This window comes from Zingiber officinale, chromosome 4B (genome assembly GCF_018446385.1).
Source record: "Zingiber officinale cultivar Zhangliang chromosome 4B, Zo_v1.1, whole genome shotgun sequence".
In the NCBI taxonomy this organism is placed as follows: Eukaryota; Viridiplantae; Streptophyta; class Magnoliopsida; order Zingiberales; family Zingiberaceae; genus Zingiber; species Zingiber officinale.
In genome coordinates this window covers 6,680,676-6,703,076 of record NC_055993.1, presented here as the reverse complement: position 1 = coordinate 6,703,076, position 22,401 = coordinate 6,680,676, and the positions used below count along the sequence as shown (strand labels likewise).

The 22,401-nt window shown below is 42.6% G+C and overlaps 2 protein-coding genes and 1 long non-coding RNA gene across 6 annotated transcripts in view; 1 reads left to right on the top strand and 2 right to left on the bottom strand.

The window, feature by feature from the left end:
• The window catches only part of LOC121974589 (probable WRKY transcription factor 4), a 60,678-nt gene that overhangs the window by 17,960 nt on the left and 20,317 nt on the right, over positions 1-22,401 (top strand). For 3 of the 4 annotated variants that reach the window (XR_006110052.1, XR_006110051.1, XR_006110050.1), the window contains exon 7: positions 93-234. The exons of the other annotated variant lie outside the window; for it this stretch is intronic. The gene's annotated coding sequence lies outside the window, so the exon portion shown is untranslated. Of the gene's footprint in view, positions 1-92; positions 235-22,401 lie in introns of those variants that run through there. 4 annotated transcript variants of the gene reach the window in all.
• Positions 102-2,748, bottom strand: LOC121978069 (cytochrome P450 81Q32-like). The gene has a single exon (XM_042530457.1). It carries the CDS (start codon positions 1,569-1,571, stop codon positions 102-104), a length of 1,470 nt encoding a protein of 489 aa, XP_042386391.1. The 5' UTR covers positions 1,572-2,748.
• Positions 16,556-16,859, bottom strand: LOC121974590. Its single transcript, XR_006110053.1, has 2 exons — positions 16,702-16,859; positions 16,556-16,616 (listed from the first exon to the last, which is right to left on the bottom strand). It is a non-coding gene; the product is annotated as an uncharacterized LOC121974590 (long non-coding RNA).

Below are 22,401 nucleotides of genomic sequence, written 5' to 3'. Positions count from 1 at the left end.
AGACCATTGACTGAACGTCAAAGATAACAAGACGTACAATTCTTTTTTTTTTTAAACTACAACGCACTGATTTATTAAACTACATCAAGCAGTATGAGAGTTTATAGTTGTGCCAAGAGATCGACCATGGCGTCGCGTGGCTTGCACAGGGCCAGCAACGGAGTGGCCAATGGTACGGTAAAACCCGGCTCTTCTGTCAGATCCACCTCTTCCTCCCCGACCCTCTTCCACTCGAAGCACTGCACCAGCGACGCCAGCACTAGCCCGATGGAACTCAACGCCATGGCTTCCCCCGGGCAGCGCCGCCTCCCGCATCCGAACGGCACGTACTTGTGCCCCTTCCCTTCCCCCTCCCTCTCGAACCGCTCCGGCTTGAACTGCATCGGCTCCTCCCACAGCTCCGGGTCCCGGTGCAGCTTGTGCGCGTTCACGATCAGCATCGTGCCGCGCGGCACGGCGACGCCGCCCACCTCGCAGTCCGCCACGGACTCCCTTGGCACCAGCAGCGGCCCCGGAGGGTACAGCCGCAGGGTCTCCTTGATGACGTTGGTGACGCAGCGAAGGCTCGGGAGGTCGGAGGGGTCCACGAGACGGCTGTGGCCGACGTGGGCTTCGATTTCGCGGTGGAGCTTCTGGAGGAGGTGGGAGTGGTTGAGGAGCAGCGCCATTGCCCATTCCAAGGTCGTGGTGGTCGTATCAGTTCCGGCTAAAAGCATGTTCTGCACCATTCCTTTGATGGTTGTGTCAGTATAGTGTGGATCGTCAAGCATCATGTCCATCATGCTCTGCTTTCGATCCCCTTCCGCCGCTCGCTCTCCGCGCTTCTCATCCACCATCCCCTGCAGCTGGGCGTCCAACTCCTTCTCCAACCTCTGCATCTGCCGCCTCGTCCCCATCCAACTCAGCCACGGCAGTAACTCTTCCGGGCTCACCACCGCGCTCATTTGGAACGCTTCGTCTATCATCCTCACTAACTCATTCCCCTCGCCCTTCTGCCTCCTCCCAATTATCATTTCCATCAATGAGTCCAATACCACCTCCTTCATCCTCCACCTCCAGTCCACCTGCTGGAACCCTTCGCCTTCGCCACCGCCGCGAAAAAGGCTCCGGAGGAGGACGCGGAGTCTGTTGGAGAGGAGCTGACTGAAGGCCTGTAGGTGGGCGGGGGAGAAGATGTGGAGTGCGGCGAAACGGCGGAGGTTGATCCACTCGGGGCCGTAGGGGAGGGTGATCATGGTTGTGCAGTTGTAATTTAAGTGGATGCCGGAGAGGAGCATGGGGCGGTTGGTGAAATTGAGGTCGAGGTAGGTGAAACACTGTCGGACGGCGGCGGATGAGGAGACAACGAGGGTGCGGCGCGAGCCGAAGTAGAGGAGGAGCGGGGAGGGGCCATAGCGGTCGCTGAGGCAGGCCAGAGCATGGTGCAGGTACCGATGACGGATAAGCAAATAGAGGTGGCCGACGACCGGTAGGCGGACGGGGTAGCGGTAAGCGGCGACGTGGCTGAACTTGGAGAAGACGATAAGGCTAACAGAGAAGATGAGCAAACCCCACAACACCGCCTCAAACATCTTGCCTTCTTACTTTCAACCGAAATTAATCTCCTACGCTTTGGCTTAAGATGTATCGTATTTTAACCATGAACACTGATGTGGATATAGGTTAAGGGCAAAGAAGAAATGTGAAGGAGAGTGGAGGGTATTTTGGTCAAGGGTTAACTAGGGCTTAAGAGGGAGAGTACTGTAGCAAAAAGGGGTGGGGGGTTTTCGTAATTTTCTTTTTGGCTTGGTCGCCGTCAACAGGAACCGGTCCTCTCCCCTCCCATGCTCCTTGCCGGTGCCGATACCGGTTGCTGGCAGCCACCTCTTTTTCTCTCCCTCTCCTCACCGCGCCGTTATCGTTGTCACCTCCTTCGCCGTCACCCTCGAGCGACGGCCGTCGACGATGATCTTCTTCTTCTTCTTTCTTCTACTCTCGACGTCGGCGACGACCTCCTTCCTTTCTTCCTCCTCCTCGCAACGCCGACCACAGCGACGACCTCCTTCCCTTCTTCCTCCTCCTCGCAACGCCAGCCACAGCGACAACCTCCTTCTCTTCCTCCTCTTCGCGACGCCGACCATAGCTCTCCTCTTTCTCCTCCTCATGTTGTCGCTGCCTCACGCCATTGCCGCCACCACGAGGTGGCAGCCTTTCCTGCTCCTCCTTCACCCGTGTTACCTCGTCACCCTCCGCAGCAGCATTCCGGCCATTGCCCCCGCCATGAGCCGCTCGTAGTCCTCACTACGGGTAAAATAGCGAGCGCTGGCAGACATTTTCCACGCTGAGCCGGCCTTACTAGTGACCTCCATCAGCGATCTAGGACAGAACCTCTCCTGCCAGTACAGATCTGCCAAAGTAGTACGCTTTTGACGCTGGTCGAGCCTTTTAGCTTTCATGGTTGCGCACTCCCTTAGTGCTTCGGGCCTTTACTGTGAATCGGGCCCCTGAGCCCTCATTGTCATTATGTTTTGACCAGACTTGTGTGATGTTGTATGTCCCGGCCTGCGTGCCGATATTCGTATCTCGGCTTGCATGTCGATATTCGTATCTCGGTCTGTGTGTCAATATTTGTATCCCGGCCTACGCATCGGTATTTGTATCTCGGCCTACGTGCCAATGTTTTATCTCGGTCTGTGTGCCGAGGTCACATCCGATTTCGTGCCACCGCGTTTGGCTCCGTGTCGTCAGATCTAGCTCCTCGTCCGACACGTTCATCTACCCTTCCAGGTCACGACAACTCGAATAACGTCCCATCCGAAGGCGTCCCCTGGGCCAGGGTACGTTTTCCGTACTCGTCCCTTATTTATTTCATTATTATATTATTAGCCAGTTACTTATCTATTTATTGAATCTGCCTCGAGTCTCGGGGTACCAGAGACCGGGGCGACCCGGTTGCTGGCCGCAGGTAGTGTTGACCAGAGGATTTTTGAAGACTTGGTCAACATAGAAGTCATCTCAGCATACCCTCCTTCGGGACATCGCGACTCGGTCAACATTCCATCCACCTCACCCGACGGTCCGTCTGACTCAGCTTCCGGACATGATCAATTTGATGTCGCCTGTGGGAATCTTCTCCACCTGTTCTGGAACGTGAAGATGGACGCCGTTGGGAGGTTCTCTGCTATTATCAAAGTCTCGAAGGATCCTAATGAATGTATTATCTTCTACTCTCACTCCACGGGTATTCGGGAGTCGAGGAATTGAGTTGGAGCATCAGCTGGCCGACAGATTAGTTTTTCCATTACATTTTTTCCCTGACTCCACGGGTATTCGGGAGTCAAGGGATCGAGACCAACCCTCAACCGGTTGGTGCGACTCCTCGATCAGATACGCTATGGGCTCTCCTCTCTTTTTACGGTTATAGGAGCTGCTATAGCTCTCTGATAAGAGAGTAAGATCCTATTTCCTTGATCAAATAGTAGGGCCTTCGATTTTTGATCGGACACTAGGGGCCCAACTCCCCGCTCATACACTAGGGACACAGCTCACTGCTCATGCACTAGGGACACAACTCCCTGATCATTGACTTGTAGTATGACTTCCCGATCAGGATCTAGGTGTCTCGCTCTTTGATTACAGGCTAGGGGCCTTACTCTCCAATCAGAGACCAGGAGCCCAGCTCCCCGATCATGTGTGTTATAGGCTCTGCACCCTTCATCATGAGGTTCTGTATCCTCTTACTACTACATGCTCTGCACCCTTCACCATGAGGCTCTGCATCCTGTTACTGTTACAGGCTCTGCACCATTCACCATGGGGCTCAGCATCCTCTTACTGATATAGGCGTTTCACTCTATTATTATTATATGCTCTGCATCCTCCACCTATTTTGCATTCTTTTACACCGACATGCTCTGCTCCCTTCACCCGCGGTGCTCTGCTTCCTTTTATTGTTACGGGCTCTGCTCTCTTATATGACTATGAGTTTCACTTCCTTTGACGGTCGGGGCTCAGATTATTCTCTCCCCGACTCCGCGGACATTTGGGAGTCACGAGATCGACACTATTTCTCTCCTTGACTTCACGGGTATTTTGGAGTTGAGGGACTGAGACAGATCCTCAGTCGGTCGACACCACTCCACGGTCAGGTATGATAAAAGCTCTCCTCCCTCATATTGCTACGGGCTCCGCTTCTATGTATTTCAGGGCTTATCTTCCCCCTTTTCGGGGTCGAGCTATCGCCACTGATTTCGAACCAGAATATCACCACCGATCTCGAATCGGAATATCAATAACGAATTCTCGGTCGGGCTTCCAGACCAATTCTCGGTCAGACTTCCAGACCAATTCTCGGTCGGGCTTCCAGACCAATTCTCGGTCAGGCTTCCAGACCAACTCTCGGTCGGGCTTCCAGAGCAATGCTCGGTCGAGTTTCCAGATCAAGTCCCAATCAGATCTCTGGTCAGATCTCCAGATCAATTCTTGGTCAGGTATCCAGATCAAGTACTGGTCAGGCCTCCCGAACATTTCCTGGTCAGGCCTCCAGAGTATTTCTTGGTTAGGCCTCTAGAGCATTTCTTGGTCAGTCTTCCAGATCATTTCCTGATCAGGTCTCTAGTTCAAGTACTGGTCAGACCTCCAGAACCTTTCCTGGTCAGACCTCCAGAGCATTTTTCGGTTAGGTCTCCAGAACATTTCCTGGTCAGGCCTCCAGAGCATTTCTCGGTTAAGTCTCCAGAGCATTTTTTGGTCAGGCTTTCAGATCATTTCCTGGTCAGGCCTCCAGAACACCTCTCGATCGGGATTCCAAACTCTCGCCCCAGTGCGAGTTATAAGTGAGCTTGCTCTCACGCCTCCAGACTCTCACCGTAATGCGAGTTATAAGTGAACATGCTCTCACACCCAACGACCTCTCGGTCGGGTTCCAGACTCTCGCCGCAGTACGAGTTATAAGTGGCTTACTCTCATGCCCAACGACCTCTCGTTCGAGTCCTAGACTCTCACCCCAGTGTGAGTTATAAGTGAGTTTGCTCTCACGCCTCCAGACTCTGGCCGCAGTGCGAGTTATAAGTGAGCATGCTCTCACGCCTCCAGACTCTCGCCCCAGTGCGAGTTATAAGTGAGTTTGCTCTCATGCCTCCAGACTCTCGCCACAGTGCGAGTTATAAGTGAGCACGTTCTCACGCCCAACGACCTCTCGGTCGGGTCCCAAACTCTTGTCTCAGTGTGAGTTATAAGTGAGCATGCTCTCACGCCCAACGACCTCTCGGTCGGGTCCCACTGTACAAAAATTTTGTACAAAGGTTCTATTGTACAAAAATTTTGGTTGCTACTCGGAAAACCTATAGGTTCCACTGTACAAAAATTTTGTACAAAAGTCTGAACCTTTTCCTAGCTACCATGTGTTCTTTTAAATTAAATTTTGGATCGCCTGCGGAACTTAACACGTTTGATCCAAAACTTAATCTATTTGTTCTTTTAGGTTTTGACTTGGATCTCCTGCGGAACTTAACACGTTCGACCCAAGTATCCTTAAGTTATTAATTCCATTAAATATTAAGTTCCATAAAAGGTTCCCAGTACTGACGTGGCGAAGCACATGGCCTTCTTGGATATGGGAGCAACCACCACCGACTAGACAAAACCTTTAATAGAAAGCTAATATTTAATTTCCTAAAATAACTTTAGGTTAACCAAAGAGAGCAATCAAATCACAAGGAAAAGAAAGAAACAAAGAACACAACTTAAAAAACATATTCAAATTCTAGAACGAAGCCTCTTGTATTTGGTATTATTTCCATAAATAACTAGCATGATGGAAATAGAAATTACTAGTTATACCTTGTAGAAAACCTCTTGATCTTCTACCGTATTCTCTTCTAACCCTCGGACGTTGTGTGGGCAACGATCTACCAAGATGAGAAACCACCAACCACCTTCTTCTTCTCCAAGCAAGGTTCGCCACAAAGGAAGAACTTTACCAAAGAAGAAAATCAAAATACTAACCAAGCTCCAAGAGATGCTAGCTTTCTCTCCTTCTTCTTCTTCTTCTCCAAGTAGTATCCGGCCACCACAAGAACTCCAAGAGAGATGAAGTATTCGGCCACCACAAGAGGAAGAAAGGGAGAGGGTAATGGCCGGCCACAACACCAAGGAGAAAGGGAGAGAAAACAATAGAGGTTGTCTCTTGTGAAGGCACCCTCACCCCTTCTTTTATATTCCTTGGCCTAGGCAAATTAGGAAATTTAATTACAATAAAATTTCCTTAATTTCCTTGACATGATTTATTTGAGAAAAATAAAATAAAATTTCCCAAATAAACTCTAATGGCCGGCCACATCAAGAGGAAGTAATTTGGACAAGTTTTAATCAACAATTAAAACTTTCCTTATTTGTTTCCGGAAATTTTTTTAAAAAAAATTTCTCTTTAAAAATCTCTTCATGGTTAATAAAAGGAAATATCTATAATTTTAATTTTATTAACATGTGAATAATTTTAAAGAGAAAATAAAAATCTCTCCAATCTACAAATAAGGAAAGAGATCTAATCTCTTTCTTTAATCTTTTGTAAATTTTTTACAAGAGAGATATTTTAATTTTAATTCTCTTTAAATTATATCTTCCACATAATAATAAAATCTAAAATTAAATTTCTTTTTTATTTAATTATGGCTGGCCCTACTAGCTTGGGTTCAAGCTAGGCCGCCCTAAACCAAGCTTAGGCCGGCCCTAGCTTGGTTCCCAAGCTAGCTTGGCCGGCCCCTTAGGTGGGTATAGAAGGTGGGTATATGTGGGTATAGTACTCTATAAATAAGAGGCTACGATAGGGACCGAGAGGAGGAATTGGTTTTGGTCTCCCGATAAAATTAAGCATCCCATGTTCGCCCCGAACACACAACTTAATTTTATCAATGATAATTCATTCCACTAGAGAACTATCATTGAACTACCGCATCAATACCAAATTACATTTTTGGGCTCTTTCTTATTATGAGTGTGTTAGTCTCCCTGTGTTTAAGATATCGAATGTCCACTAATTAAGTGAGTTACTGACAACTCATTTAATTAATATCTAAGTCCAAGAGTAGTACCACTCAACCTTATTATCATGTCGGACTAAGTCCACCTGCAGGTTTAACATGACAATCTTTATGAGCTCCTCTTGAGTACATTATCAACCTAGTATAACTAGTACAAGGTTTCCTTCTATAATCAACAACACACACTATGAGTGATACCATTTCCCAATTTATCGGGTTTATTGATTCATCGAACTAAATCTCACCCATTGATAAATTAAAGAAATAAATATCAAACATATGTGCTTGTTATTATATTAGGATTAAGAGCACACACTTCCATAATAACTGAGGTCTTTGTTCCTTTATAAAGTCAGTATAAAAGGAACGACCTCAAATGGTCCTACTCAATACACTCTGAGTGTACTAGTGTAATTATATAGTCAAGATAAACTAATACCTAATTACACTACGACTTTCTAATGGTTTGTTCCTTTCCATTCTGGTCGTGAGCTACTGTTTATAATTTATAAGGTACTGATAACATCATCTTCTGTATGTGACACCACATACTATGTTATCTACAATATAAATTAAATGAACAACTACAAACAAATGTAGATAATTAGACCAAATGTGATTCTTTATTCATAATGAATGTTTACAAAGCTTAGGCTTTCAGTATACACTCCAACAGTTCTCACGCCCAACGACCTCTCGGTCGGGTCCCAAACTCTTGTCTCAGTGTGAGTTATAAGTGAGCATGCTCTCACGCCCAACGACCTCTCGGTCGGGTCCCAGACTCTTGTCTCAGTTTGAGTTATAAGTGAGCTTGCTCTCACGCCCAATGACCTTTCGGTTGGGTCCCAGACTCTCGCCCCAGTGTGAGTTATAAGTGAGCTTACTCTCACGCCTCTAGACTCTCACTGTAGTGCGAGTTATAAGTGAGCATGCTCTCACGCCTCCAAACTCTCGTCCCGGTGCGAGTTATAAGTGAGCTTGCTCTCACGTCTCCAGACTCTCGCCGCAGTGCGAGTTATAAGTGAGCATGCTCTCACGCTCAACGACCTCACAGTCGGGTCGCAGACTCTCGTCCTAGTGCGAGTTATAAGTGAGCTTGCTCTCACGCCCAACGACCTCTCGGTCGGCACTCACTCCTCACTCACCGCTCTGCTCGGCACTCATCACACTTACTGCTCACTTGTCGCTATGCTCTGCACTCATCCTTAGCATTTCGCTTACCGCTGTTGCTCGGTCGGCACTTACCGCTCACTTGTCGCTTTGCCCGGCACTCATCATACTCACTTTACTCGCCGCTCTGCCCGACACTCATCCTTAGCATTTCGCTCACCGCTGTTGCTCGGTCGACACTTACCGCTCACTTGTCGCTCTGCCCGGCACTCATCATACTCACTTTACTCGTCGCTCTGCCCAACACTCATCCTTAGCATTTCGCTCACCGCTGTTGCTCGGTCGGCACTCATCGCTCACTCGCAGCTCTGTTTGGCACTCATCATACTCACTTTACTCGCCGCTCTGCCCGACACTCATCCTTAGCATTTCGCTCACCGTTGTTGCTCGGTCGGCACTCATCGCTCACTCGTAGCTCTGCCTGACACTCGTCATACTCACTTACTCGTCGCTTGGTCGGTATTTTTTCGGCCGTGCTCACGACTTTGCTCGCCCATCGTCTTCCGACCTACTCGATAGTCACCATATCGCCTGGTTGATATTTTTTTGATCGTCCGGTCGTGATTTACTATCGCTCGGTCGACATTCTTTCGGTCGTCCGGTCGTGATTTATTGTCGCTCAATCGCGCGCTCGACACGGCTCGCCCCTCGTCTTTCGATCCACTCAGCATTTTTTGATCCAGGTTGGCCTTATTCGATGCCTCGGTCACGATTTACTATCGCTCGATCGACACTTGCTCTGTCGCGTTCATAGGTTTCCTAGTCCATCAGTCTCTCTATGGCTCGGTCGTGATTTATTGTCGTTCGATCGGTATTTTTTCGGTCGCGCGCTTGACACCGCTCGCCCATCATCTTCCGACCCGCTCGACTGTCGCCTTATCGCCCGGGTACCATTCAGATGTTCGATCAAATTCTGGGTCGGTAGCCGTTCTATTCGACACTCATAGCTTGGTCAACATTCATAGCTCGCGACTCACTCGCCGTTCCACCTTGCACTCGTCGTCCACGTCTCGTTCGTCGCTCTATCATACACGCGCTGCTCGTGTCTCACTCATCGCTTTGCCTAGCATTCGTCGCCCGTATCGCTCGAGCATCTTCTCAATATCACTCGGTCTCCCTCAGCATCTGATCGATCGTTTGCTCGACATGCGCTCCGCACTATTTCTCGTCGCTCGCTCGATACTGTTTGAGTTACTTGCTCGACATCGCCACAGCTACTCGTTTGACGTGATAAGATGAGCCCAGTGATCTGATTCCGCGTTCGGTAGTGATTCTGTTTTGGGCTTAGTCTAGTCAGTCGGACTTGCGTCTCCTTCGACTAGATTTGAATGGGAGACTTATGATGTGGATATAAGTTAAGGGCAAAGAAGAAATTTGAAGGAGAGGGGAGGGCATTTTGGTTAAGGGCTAACGAGGGCTTAAGAGGGAGAACACTGTAGCAAAAGAGGGGGGGGGGGGGGGTTTCGGGGTTTTGTTTGGCTCGCCCGTCACCAACAGAAACCGGTCTTCTCCCCTCCCATGCTCCTTGCCGACGCCGATACCGGCCGCTGGCAACCACCTCTTTTTCTCTCCCTCTCCTCACCACGCCGTTACCGCTGCCACCTCCTTCGCCGCCACCCTCAAGCAACAACCGCCTGCGACGATCTTCTTCTTTCTTCTACTCTTGACACCGGCGACGACCTCCTTCCCTTCTTCCTCCTCCTCGCAACGCTGACCACAGCGACGACCTCCTTCTCTTCCTCCTCCTCCTCGCGATGCCGACCATAGTTCTCCTCTTTCTCCTCCTCATGCTGCCGCTGCCTCACACCATTGCCGCCACCACGAGGTGGCAACCTTTCCTGCTCCTCCTTCACCCGCGTTACCTCGTCACCCACCGCAGCAGCATTCCGGCCAATGCCCCCGCCATGAGCCGCTCGTAGTCCTCGTTGCGGGTCAAGCCGCTGTCACACGTGTCATCTCCTGCTCCTTTGGCACGCGGGCATTTGCAGACAGTGGGCACTGGCAGACATTTTCCACGCTGTGCCGGCCTTGCTAGCGACCTCCATCAACGATATGGGATAGAACCTCTGTTGCCAGTACGGATCTGCCAAAGTTGTACACTTTTGACGTTGGTCGGCCCTTTTAGCTTCCATGGTTGCGCACTCCCATAGTGCTTCGGGCCTTTACTGTGAATCGGGCCCCTGAGCCCTCATTGTCATGTTTTGACCAGACTTGTGTGATGTTTTATGTCCCGGTCTACGTGCCAATATTCGTATCTCGATTTGCGTGTGATATTCGTATCTCGGCATGCGTGTCAATATTTGTATCCTGGCATACGCGGCGATATTTGTATCTTAGCCTACGTGCTAATGTTTTATCTCGGTCTGCGTGCTGAGATCGCATCCGGTTTCGTACCATCGCGTTTGGCTCAATGTCGTCAGATCTAGCTCCTCGTCCGACACCTTTATCTACCCTTCTGGATCACGACAACTCGAGCAACACCCCATCCGAGGACGCCCCTCTGGGCCAAAGTACGTTTTTCGTACTCATCCCTTATTTATTTCATTATTATATTATTAGTCAGTTACTTATGTATTCGTTGAATCTGCTTTGAGACTCGGGGTATCAGAGACCAGGGCGATCCAGTCGCTGGCTGCAGGTAACATTGACCAGAGGACTTTTGAAGACTTGGTCAACACAGAAGTCATCTCAGCAATACTCTCCTCCAGGACATCGCAACTCGATCAATATTCCATCCACCTCATCCGACGATCCGTCTAACTCAACTTCTAGACAGGATCAAATACTATTCACGAATGATTCAGGGATGGATAATTTGACGTGAACGTGGTGATTGAGAGATCGACAAGCCAGTAAACAACGGAATGAGACGTATAGCAGAACGGATGGGATGGGATGGGATGGGATGCGATTGCGAACTGTGAAGCATACCTGAGCGTGTCCCTCAATCTCAATAAGCTTACCATGAATTCATGTATACATTGTACTGACGTTTCTATTTTATTAACAATCAGTACTCATATTTATTTTAACATTAATTTTAATTATTTATAAATTTCACTATTTATTTATTTCTTCATTTGTCTTTATTCTTTATATCTAAAATTTATTTTTTTATATAAAATCTACTCATTTAATTAAAAAATTGAACACTTAATGTAACATTTATAATATCATTTAAATATTTAACACTCATATATTAACATCAATATAAATACTCTTAAATTAGCTTTTCAGAAACTCTATCCAGACCAATGACACAGAACGCTACCCGGGGTCAAAGCTATGTAATAAATGTCAAAGATATTAAAGCAAGGGAAGACTTGATGGTTTGCAAACTGCGCAAGTTTGGAGCGTTGAAGTATTTGCTTCCACCACCACCAACAATAATAATAATAATAATTTTAATTAATTTTATTTATTATTTTTTAATAATTAATTAGATCTTATATAAATTTTTTATTGATCATTAAAATAAATCAAAAATCACACATAACTAATTTAAAAATTCAACATCCTTTAATTATATCTTTCGTTTAAATTTTTTTTTTTTATAAATATATTATAGATAAAGATTGAATCGTAAATATTTGAATGATAATTTAAATATTTTATCATAATATCATAATCCCGGACTGCTGAGTTTGCATTCAAGGACGCGAAGTTGCAAATCAAACTGACATTTTAATTTACCATTTACTTTGGTCAAATCCAAAGTCGGTCAACTAAATAAGTTAGTTTGGTTGACCGAATGCTTTTCTTTGGTTCACTAAAATTGGCTGAGCCGATTGAAGGAGTAAAAAGATAGAATGAATGACTCTATTTAAAGTTAGTCAACTGAAAACTTTAGAGAAATCAATTGACTTTTCTTTGACCTTTCTTGATCTTATATGCCAGGAGGATTTGATAAAAAGTTGAAAAGTATCTCGTATGCATATGAGCTCATATCAGAAAGTTGAATCTACCAACTAATTAATACGGAAAAAAGGATAATAGTTTTTTGGATAAGTCTTATTGAAGTCATAAAATTCGATACAAATCCTCTATTTGCTTCCTACTTAGACACTAGTACCACATTGATTAGACACTAGTACCACATTGATGAGTTAAATTGGGAATTGAAGCTCCCAACTTACATTAACTTATCAATTTTCATCTGAATGACTTGATTTTGTTCTGATAAGAAATTTCGCTTTTTCTATCAGACAAGTCGAACATTTGAGAGCATGTTCAACCGATGAACCAATACAGTCGGGGAAACACATGTAACATCCTTCGACGTCCAGGGAAAGATGTTGTGATTCGGCAAGAGTCACATAATTAATTTATGTTTGAGCCCCAAAAGGAGATCAACGGCTACTTAGATGACTCTGTCTAGCCAGTCGAGGTGAACTTGCACATTTTCATAGTCCTCCATCATTTGGGATATCAACACCTCCTAGACGCTCGGATAATAGTATCTTGAGTTCAGCGAATCTTACCCGAGTTGGTTCATATTATATCCACATAGTATTTTCTTACCACCTACTAGTTACCTTTCACCTCCCGACCCAGCATCCCACTGGAAACTTAATTTTCTGATGGAAGATGAAGACTACTGTCTAAATGGCACTTAGCGCGACCTCCCTAGAATAAGGTTGTAGACGGAAGCTCTTCTCTAAGGAAATGGAGAGATTAATTTGACTGATCAGCTGCATCTCATGTCTCATGAAACCATATAGACAGTATATATAAGATGAAGCTCCTCCCCATCCAGCTGCATTTAGTTGAAAGTCATTTTGAAAATGATTTTGATAGAACTGTCCGTATCTATGAATAACTTTTTCACCCGGTAGTTAGCGATAAAAACCTCGATCACCAAAGCAACATCATAGGGGGCTTTGATTCTTGCCAAATTCTCGGGTCCAAAACTAATTGAAGAGTCCTTCCCTCTTCCTTGACGGGTGTTGACTGCATAACTCTCTAACATTCTATCATGAGCCTTTTGGGCTTGTGTGGATACACTACAAAAAATGCAGTGTTTTGGGGCAAATTTATAAAAAAAATTTGTTGTAAAAATTTTTGGGACGAATTCTACAATGAAAAAATTTTCATCCCCAGATTGGTCGCCAAGTTGGCGACAAACTTGGGGATGAAATTGCCGACAAATAATATTTTTATCGTCAAATTCGTCGTCAATTTTACAACAAAAATAATATTTGTCGCAAAATTACTGCAAAATTAGGAACGAATTCGGCGATGAAATTGCCAATGAATTATAATTTTTTTGTCAAATTCGTCGCCAATTCTACAATAAAAAATAATATTCGTCATAAAATTGTTATAGCTAACTCTGTGACAAAAACAACCTTTGCGAATAAATATTATTTTTGTTGTAGAATTTGCGACGAATTTGGCTAAAAAAATAATCAATTAAAAAAAATTATGATTTATAATAAATTAATTTTCATTCCAAATTTCGTCTCAGATTCTAGGACGAATTTGTGGATTCATTCCAGATTCTGGTAGGAATATGTGAATCCGTCTCAAATTTTGGGACGAATATATGGATTCGTCCTTGAACTGGGATGAATTTTGGAACAAAAATTAATTTATCATAAAATTATTGATACACCGTAATTTACAATAATTTGGCAACAAATTATTTTCGTCGTTAAATTCGCCCCTAAATCCCAAAAAAATTTGTTTCTGTAATTTAATCCAATCCAATACATATATAAACTTATGTACAAAAAAAAAATTAAATAACATATCGTAAACATTCAACACATCTTAATTAACATTGTCACATCCTATTTAACATATATACACATCTATTAATATTTGAAAAATCAAGTTTACAATAATACAAATCCAAAGTTCTCAAAAAGCTTCTTCAAGACTCCAAGAAGTTATACAAGTCCAACACTCCAAAAAATTATAAAAGTTTTTTCAAAATAAACTATACAAGATCAACTCATCATCTTTTTCCATGAACTTTTTTTCCCATCAAATCTTCTTTTCCAGTAAAAAACAAACAAACCAACCAGATCATTTCTAATAAGAAAGATAATTACTTAAATTATAAAATTAGAGTGATATTAGAGGTTGGCGATCAGCTTGAATGTTAATATGTATGTATTGCTACTTACAAATAATGTAGCACGATAAATTTGAATGCATTTGTCACCAATCTGTTATTTTTTCTGTCCTTATGGTTCATATGTAAACATGAAACGTCAATTACTTTAAATGATAACAACTGCATTAAGAATTGAAAGAATCATTTTTTTGTTCTCAAGTAATGCTTTTATCATGCTTTGAACCCAGGAGTGTTTTCAAACCATCATTCTACTCTGCAATCCTTGCCAAGCACCACTATGCTTGCAAGTCCTACATTTCAACACCTTCCTCTCCTCTAACTACAAGTATCCTAAATATGATACAATCTATTTCACCACATCAAATTATAACTACAAGTATCCTAAATATAATACAACTTATTTCACCATATCAAATTATAACCTTCCTCTCCACTAGCTGGTTCATCATATTTCCTTTTATAATCTACCAAACAAATCCAAAGTCTTTTTCTTTTCTTCTGTACAAGGTTTTAGAGATGCTCTTTTAAAAGAAGCAAATAAACCATGACCTTATCATATCTGCAGTGACATAGCCCACTTGTTGTGATCTACAATATATGTCCACTGAGAGAATGGTTGATATGGAAAAAGATAATTGATTTTTCTAGCCACAAGTTGAAGATGGGTGGTGATTTTGTCTAGGAACAGAGAGGAGCCATTAGGGACGTAGACAAAAACATGACAAATATATTTTGATCCACATTTTTATTATTAGTAATTGTTACTTCATGAAGTTGTCATTGTTGCAGATCCACATTATTAGATGTTGCTGATTGCAACAAGTTGTCATTGTGGGGCATTTCGTTTTGATTAAAGAAAAAGGGATGACAGAAAACAATAGGGGAAACTGGAGGAGAAAAATGGGGAGGAAAACTTAATTTATGTGTTCTCTTCCTAGATTAACTTCTGAATATTTTTATTGTAAGTGGAGCTTAAGGATTTGAAACCAAATTGCAAAATCCATTATTTGGAAAATCTTTACCAAAATACATACAAGAAGTTTGGGTCAAGAAAAAGTTGCTCTAAGCGTCTCATTATTTACGGAGTACAAAAAAAAAAAAAACAAGAGAGGGATTTTGACAAGAGAAATAAAATATTTCTAATGTGAGGGAAAAGAAGTTTTTAAGGATAATTAATTACTCCGTGGAGAGAAAATTGGAAAGGGAAAAAAAATTGAAGAGCAGATGGTGAAGCTGAATATATTTTTCTATTTACTTGGAAGGAAAGTGAATGAGAGACAAAGTGAATGGATCAGCATGTGAAAGATAATATTTGAACTGCTGTGCTTTTCTTGCTACAATTTTAGGGAAAATTACCTCTCAGGCAAGTAGGAGGAACTGTCATATCTAGAAAATTCACAATGTATTGTAATCTTTCAGTGAATGATTCAATCATGTATGCCAGTTTTATCCTAAATGGTGGATTAACACTTATGTATTATCTAATTTATTACTTTATGGTAGATAACTGCAATTTATTCATGTAGTTTTTCACATGCATTAAAGAAGCTGAGTAGATTTGAAAAGCCATTTGGTAAAAGCTAACGACAAGTTAAGACTTGATTAGTAGCTGGCAAGAAATTTGTGAGGGGAAATACTAGTGTCCACTTGATCACCTTGATTTTTATGGCCAATGCATTGGAAAAAAGAGGAGACTAAGATGTTTTGTCGAACAATTCAGGTAAAATTAAGATGGCAACAAGTTAAACCCACATTATATCACATTTTTCTCTTGAAACAAGTTAACAAGTATGAAGTAACAAGAATGCAGATAGGAGCATGTTGCATTCACTTCAGGAGGAAGGCTATTTTTCTGGTTTGATAACTGTTCTTCAGCAATAATTAATCAGGAGATGCATTGACTTTAAGTATCAAGTATGCAGATTTGACCAATAATTAATCAGGAGATTTATAACAGATCTCGGATAGGATTCTGATATATTTGGAGATGTAAGCATAATAGCAGATCACAAACACCATCAGCAAACATGAGACACTATATCAGAATCATTAAGCTGTAACCAAAACAATAACATTTAGCGGCATTTTGCAAGGCAACTGTTGTTTAAGATACGTAATAGTGCAGGATCACTAACTAATCTATGATATGCACATCACAGATTAAAAAGATCTAGATCTAGGAAGTAAGAACAAAAGGTAAACCATTCGAAAATAAAAGATTGTTTCTGTTAGAAATCATAAAAACCTTTAAAAAAAACTTACAAAAGGGTGATGATCACTCCTACCTAATGCATCTTTCTTGAAGGTTGTCTTCTGTCAGAGGGCAATCTGTAGATCCAGTAAACCTAGACATAGAAAAAATCACAAGAGGATTAACACCGCAAAGACACTACCAATGGATCAGAAGAAAAGAAAGGTCAACTGATGTACCAGAGCAGGAGACGTAAGCAAGCAGGATCATGACTGCAAAGAGCTGCTTCGCGTATCCTTGGCCCCTAGGTGAGCCTTTCAACAGAGGAGCATGTACTCAGAACACCACCTGCTCAAGAATAAATATAACCGCACTGGCTGTGGATATTCGAAACATCAACACTAGTGAACATGTGGGGTTCATAAGTTGCCAATTAAAAATGGAATGATCCATATATATATATGTTCTGTTTCTATTTACAACTCCAAACTATAAAATGGTTGCTCACATCAGAAAAAGAGAAATGCAACAATTAGTAGCATCTTTAGCAAACATGAGTTGCAATATTCCATTCTCCTGCAAGGCAATAACTGAACAGAGGAAAGCACTGATCTCACCATAAACATTAAAATTCAAATATCAATGCATGGACTCCAGATTCCTAGCTCCAAAAAACGCTTCCTTTCATTGCCAAGGAGGCTCCAAATAAAGGTGATGAGACTTTTATTTCTAGGAAGTAAGTCATTCAGCTAAATTTTAGTGACTGCCTCCATTTTGCTGAAAAGTTAAACCATAAACAACGTCTTGAGATTTGTTGGGACACCAGGAAGAACCATAAAGAACATAAAAAGTTGTTAACTCACAGCTTCGCACTCTTTGGTCATCGACTACCTCCTTAGCCTCCTTTTGATACATTGGCAATCTAGATACTAGCACGACTGATGAGAAGTGACACCAATGAGAACCCACACAAGATCTGATCCTGTCAAAAATCTACGAGATGGTGCACTAACTTCAGCGAACGATGATCCCTGATGAAAATGACCTTCTGAAGATTTGGAAGAACCTCTTCATGATCCTGCGCACAGTGAAACAAACTAACAAAACCTTAGTGGCCTAAGACTGGGGTGGAGATCCCTGGCTAGACCCTCCGACGCTTAAGTCAATTTTTCTCTCAAGGGTGGAAGAAGAAGAACAGTAACTGAAGTGCTTTGAAATAGAGTTTAGATGTTAGAACTTGCGTACCTTGCTAACAGAGAGGATCCTTCTTTTTATACTACCTCATGTAACATCCGTAGTCATGAAGTGGTCACTGATTTGTTAGAGTTTGTTAGGAGACGAAATCATCTCCTAAGCTTCGTACAATAATTTTTTTAAGTAATCCTTTTTGTACCCCAGATGTACCTCTTTTGTTGTTTGTGACTCATATTTATGATGAGATATGCATATGAATATGTCATTATAACTAAAAAAGTTTCTAGAAGACATTTCCAGCCAAATTTACTAGGTTGTCATACTTATATACTTTTGTTAAGCATATCTCGACCGATCGTTTAAACTGGTCGTGTGTATATTGAGAATACCTTTTGCTAAACATGTTTCGGCCGAGAATACCTATGAGCTTTATAAGGCTGAATGCCCCTATGCTTGGTCGGACTTTGCTCGGCCGAGCACATATACACACGCTGGTGCTTGCTCAGCCTTCAATCGACCGATAATATGCTAAAAACTTCTATAAGGCTAAGTACCTTTACGCTCGGTCGGGCTTTGCCTGACCGAGTGTGTGTAGGCACATTGGTGCTCACTCGGCTTTCACTTAGTCGATAATATACTATGAATTGTATACGGCTTAATGCTTTTACGCCCGATCGGGCTTTGCCTGACCGAGCGCATGTAGGCACATTGGTGCTCGCTCGGACTTCGCTTGACTGGTAATATACTACAAGCTTCTATAAGGCTAAGTACTTTTACACTCGGTCGAGCTTTGCCTGACTGAGCACGAGTAGACACATTGGCACTTGCTCGGCCTTCGCTCGGCCGATAATATACTACGAGCTTCTATAAGGCTAAGTACCTTTACACCGGGTCGGGCTTTGCCTGTCCGGGCGCGTGAAGGCACCTTGGTACTCTCTCAGCCTTAGCTCGACCGGTAATATACTGTTGGACCCTGATTGGCCGGTTAGAAAGGGGAGGGGGGTTGAATAGCCCTGCACAAATTACAAAAGAAACCCTTTTCGGACAATTAACTTAAATAACGAATACTTGCAAAAAATAACTAAATAAATAGAAAAGAAAGAGACTCCGAAATTTTTACTTAGTTACAACCGGGGAGGTTGTTAATCCAAGGAAATGAGTCACACTACTTTCTCCTTCAGGCGGAGAAGCCTCTTTATAGCAATTTACGCAGAAAAATGAAGAAGCTAAACAAAATGGAAAGCGTATACAAGTGTTGCTCAGTAATTCTTGTTGTTGTCAAGTTTCTGGACCAAGGCTATATTTATAGTCTTGGTCGGGCGCGCCTGAAAGGGTTCCAGCCACCTGGAAAGGGATAAAACTTCATCTCCTTCGCAACGGTCAACATCCACGTCGACCGTGGATAAAAATAGGTTCTGGGCGCTCGAACCCTTAAAGTTAACCTTGTTGACTTTTTTAGTCCGAGCTCTCTGCTCCGGTGCTGCTCGCCTCGGTCCGGGTCTTCCCCTCTGGCTCCGCTCATCTAAGTGATTTCAGCCAACCGAAATAAAGCTCACTCAAACCCAATTTTGGCCTTCTCCTCAAGCAAACTTCCACTCCGGCTTCTCTTCCCCCGAACGTCGCGTACGTTCTTCTCATCCACCGGTGTACTCTTCTGCAGCTCTTCCGTCCCTTGGATGCACCGAGCCCGTCGGCTCCCTTCCCATGCCATCCTTCTCGCTAGCCGCGTCTTCCGCTCGACTTCCTGTACTCCCACTACAAGAAAAACATCATTCAACAACACTCAAACGACAACGGTTTTATACCAAACCGTTGTCTTTTTGCCTTTTAACAACGGTTTTAACAAAAACTGTTGTCTTTTAGTAATTTTTTTGGCCTATGACAACGGTTTTTAAAAATCGTTGTCTATTTATGTTTTTTTGGGGATACGACAACGGTTTTTAAAGGGTACGACAACAGCTTTTTAAAACTATTGTCTATGTGCGCTTTTTTGGGATTACGACAACGGTTTTTAAAAACTGTTGTCTATTAAGTGTTGTTAAATGCAATTATTTTTTCTTTCGCCACTTTTTCTTCTTCGTCATTTGTCTGTTTTACGCCTTATTTTTTTCTGTCTCTTTCCCAAAGCCCTACTCTTCGCCGCCTCCTCCTCACCGCCCTCTTCGTCGCCTCCCTCCTCACCACCCTCTTCGCCGCCTCCCTCCTCACCGCCCTCTTCGCCGCCTCCCTCCTCACCACCCTCTTCGTCGCCTCAACTTTAGGCCTCGCCACCTCCTCCTCGTGGCCTCTACTTTCAGCCATTTTCACTGCCTCCTCCTCCTCAAGCCTCGACCTTTCTCATCGTCCTCCTCCTCTTACTCCTCGTCTTCCTCTTTCTCCTCTCTCTGGGTTTGATTCGCTTCGGAAATGGCGGCATCACTCCAGTCGGCAGTGTTCCTCTCAAATCATATTGATCCGCACATGCGTCTCTTTGCATCCCCTGCGAGATCTCTTCCAGGTTTTTTTTCGCCTCTTTTACGAATCAGATAACTATTACTGATTTGGGATCTGAAGATATGACGATTGTTCCTTTGGCACTCAGGAACGAAAGGAAGCATCTTGGTTGTTAGATCCGATGGAAGGATCTCCGGTAGGCTCAGTGGAAGGAATTTGATCACAAATGCCGTTGCAGTTGAGTGTTGTTTCGTTCTTACTCGTCCTTGTAAATCGATACAATATGTCTCGTTATTTACTTACATTTCTGTCTCTTCTCTTGCATGGGTTAGACGAAGGCCGATACTCCTACAAGTTCCACTGACTCTAAACCTGGGTAAGTTTCTTCTCTTATGTAGTGCTGTTTCTTGACAATTGATTTTTTTTGGAAATTGCAAAGGATTTCTCATGTTGAGTTGTTATTTTCTAAATTCATTTGTGGATTGGAAGAGACGTAGGACAGGGAGTTGTTACGCATTATAATCTTGGCCCAATCTGGAACATTGTGTTTATAATAGCATCCACTGTCTAGTGTTTCCATGTCCCTTTTCCTTGTTAAAACTTTTATCCAGCAGGGTGCTAGTATTTTCTAACTCATATAAACATTTATTTGTTAAAGCTTCTGCTATTGTCAGAATTCTTGTTGATCAAAATCAGTGGTATTTTGGTGCAAGTTACTCCAAGTATCTGTTGTCAGATTTATAAAGTGTTCTTATAATGCTGAAAGAAAATTTTATAATGTGGACGTAGGAAGTTTCAGAATATTTACTGAACTAGGGTGGAATCTGGAATTTAATTAAATGCATCATCATGTAGAGATGCTGATAAAGTGGACATGATTAGTCAGATCAGTAGAGCTTCTGGTGTGTACAATCGTTGTATGTCATATCTTAATTTGCCAACTTTATACTTATAAAATGTAAGATGGAGTATGCGCCAAAGATGATATGTTTGCTTGTTTGTTGCTTTAGGCTTGTGAAGGGCATAAAGATACTGTTGCTTTACATTTGATTTCATCATGCCAGAAGTTTTTATTGTATGAACATGGAACATTAAAGTCCTTGAATGGCTAAGCACGCCAATGAATATTAAATTCTACAACAATTTTTGCAGTGTGATTGGTCCAATTGTTTTTGGACACAACAAAAACAACTAATGATCAACTAATGCTCTTCACTCTTCAGTCCTTACTAAAATGATTAAGATATTCTAAAGTTAGATTTCATCTTGATGAAGAATATTCTTTGTGACTGTACAATAGTGCAAGCAGAGCAATTAAATGTGCTAGTTGTTGTAAGATTTTTACTGAAAATGTGTGATAATACATATAGTTTGTCAGGAGTAGGTTTATTTGCTAAAATCACTCATTTTACAATTTAACAACGTTTAGGAAGTGCATTTCTCGGTGCTCTAGCATTATGTTTAGGCAAACTTATGGAATTAATTTCTATTTTTTATCTAACAGAAGTGTTAAGAAATTATCTTTACAACCTTTTATTCTTGGACTTTCGTTTACAAAAGTATTTATCCTCTGTTGATGGTAATTTTCTTAGCAGATGAACTATCCAATCTGGCTAACCGGTCATTGTGCATACCTAGTCTTAGCGTTCATCTTTATTTTTAAATTAATAATAAAAGATTCAGTTTAAGTCTAGTCAATCAGTGTTAGTTCCAGGATTGTGGATACTATTTTTGTGCCATCATCAGACAATCTAATTCAAGTTTATGATTGCTTCCAGGGTCATTTTGATGACGTTGAAAGAGCACCTATCTTGCCATCTAAACCCCCTAAGGAGACCAAAGAGATGGTAATTTTCTTGTTCTGTCTAAATTTGGCAACATTAAGATATATAAATTGAACACTTCTAAGTGGGAACAATTGCATAATGGACTTTTTAACAGGATGAAAATAAGAGTAAGAAGGGTCTTGCCGAGATATATGAGGTTCGCTGCTTCATTCATGCAAATCATTTTTATTAATAAGCTAATGCGTGATACATAGACTATGCTCACTTCTCTCTCTCTCTCTCCATTTTTTTTGTAATTTAGGAAGAATATGTGCAGAAGACGGGTCTAGCTCCAGCTCTTCTTTCTGCTTCTGATAAACTTAAGATTGAGGTATTTTACTTGTCCACTTATTTACTATTCCTATGTGGTAAATTTTGTCATAAAAACTCAAACTGAACCCTGGCAATTAGTAGCTATTTTTACCAAAATTATCTGCATTTTTTTCAATTTCTAATTTCAGCTGCTGGTAGGATAGTAATCATAGT

Excerpts from the sequence above, each read along its gene's own strand:
- LOC121978069 (XM_042530457.1), bottom strand. The coding sequence starts at position 1,571 with ATGTTTGAGGCGGTGTTGTGGGGTTTGCTCATCTTCTCTGTTAGCCTT.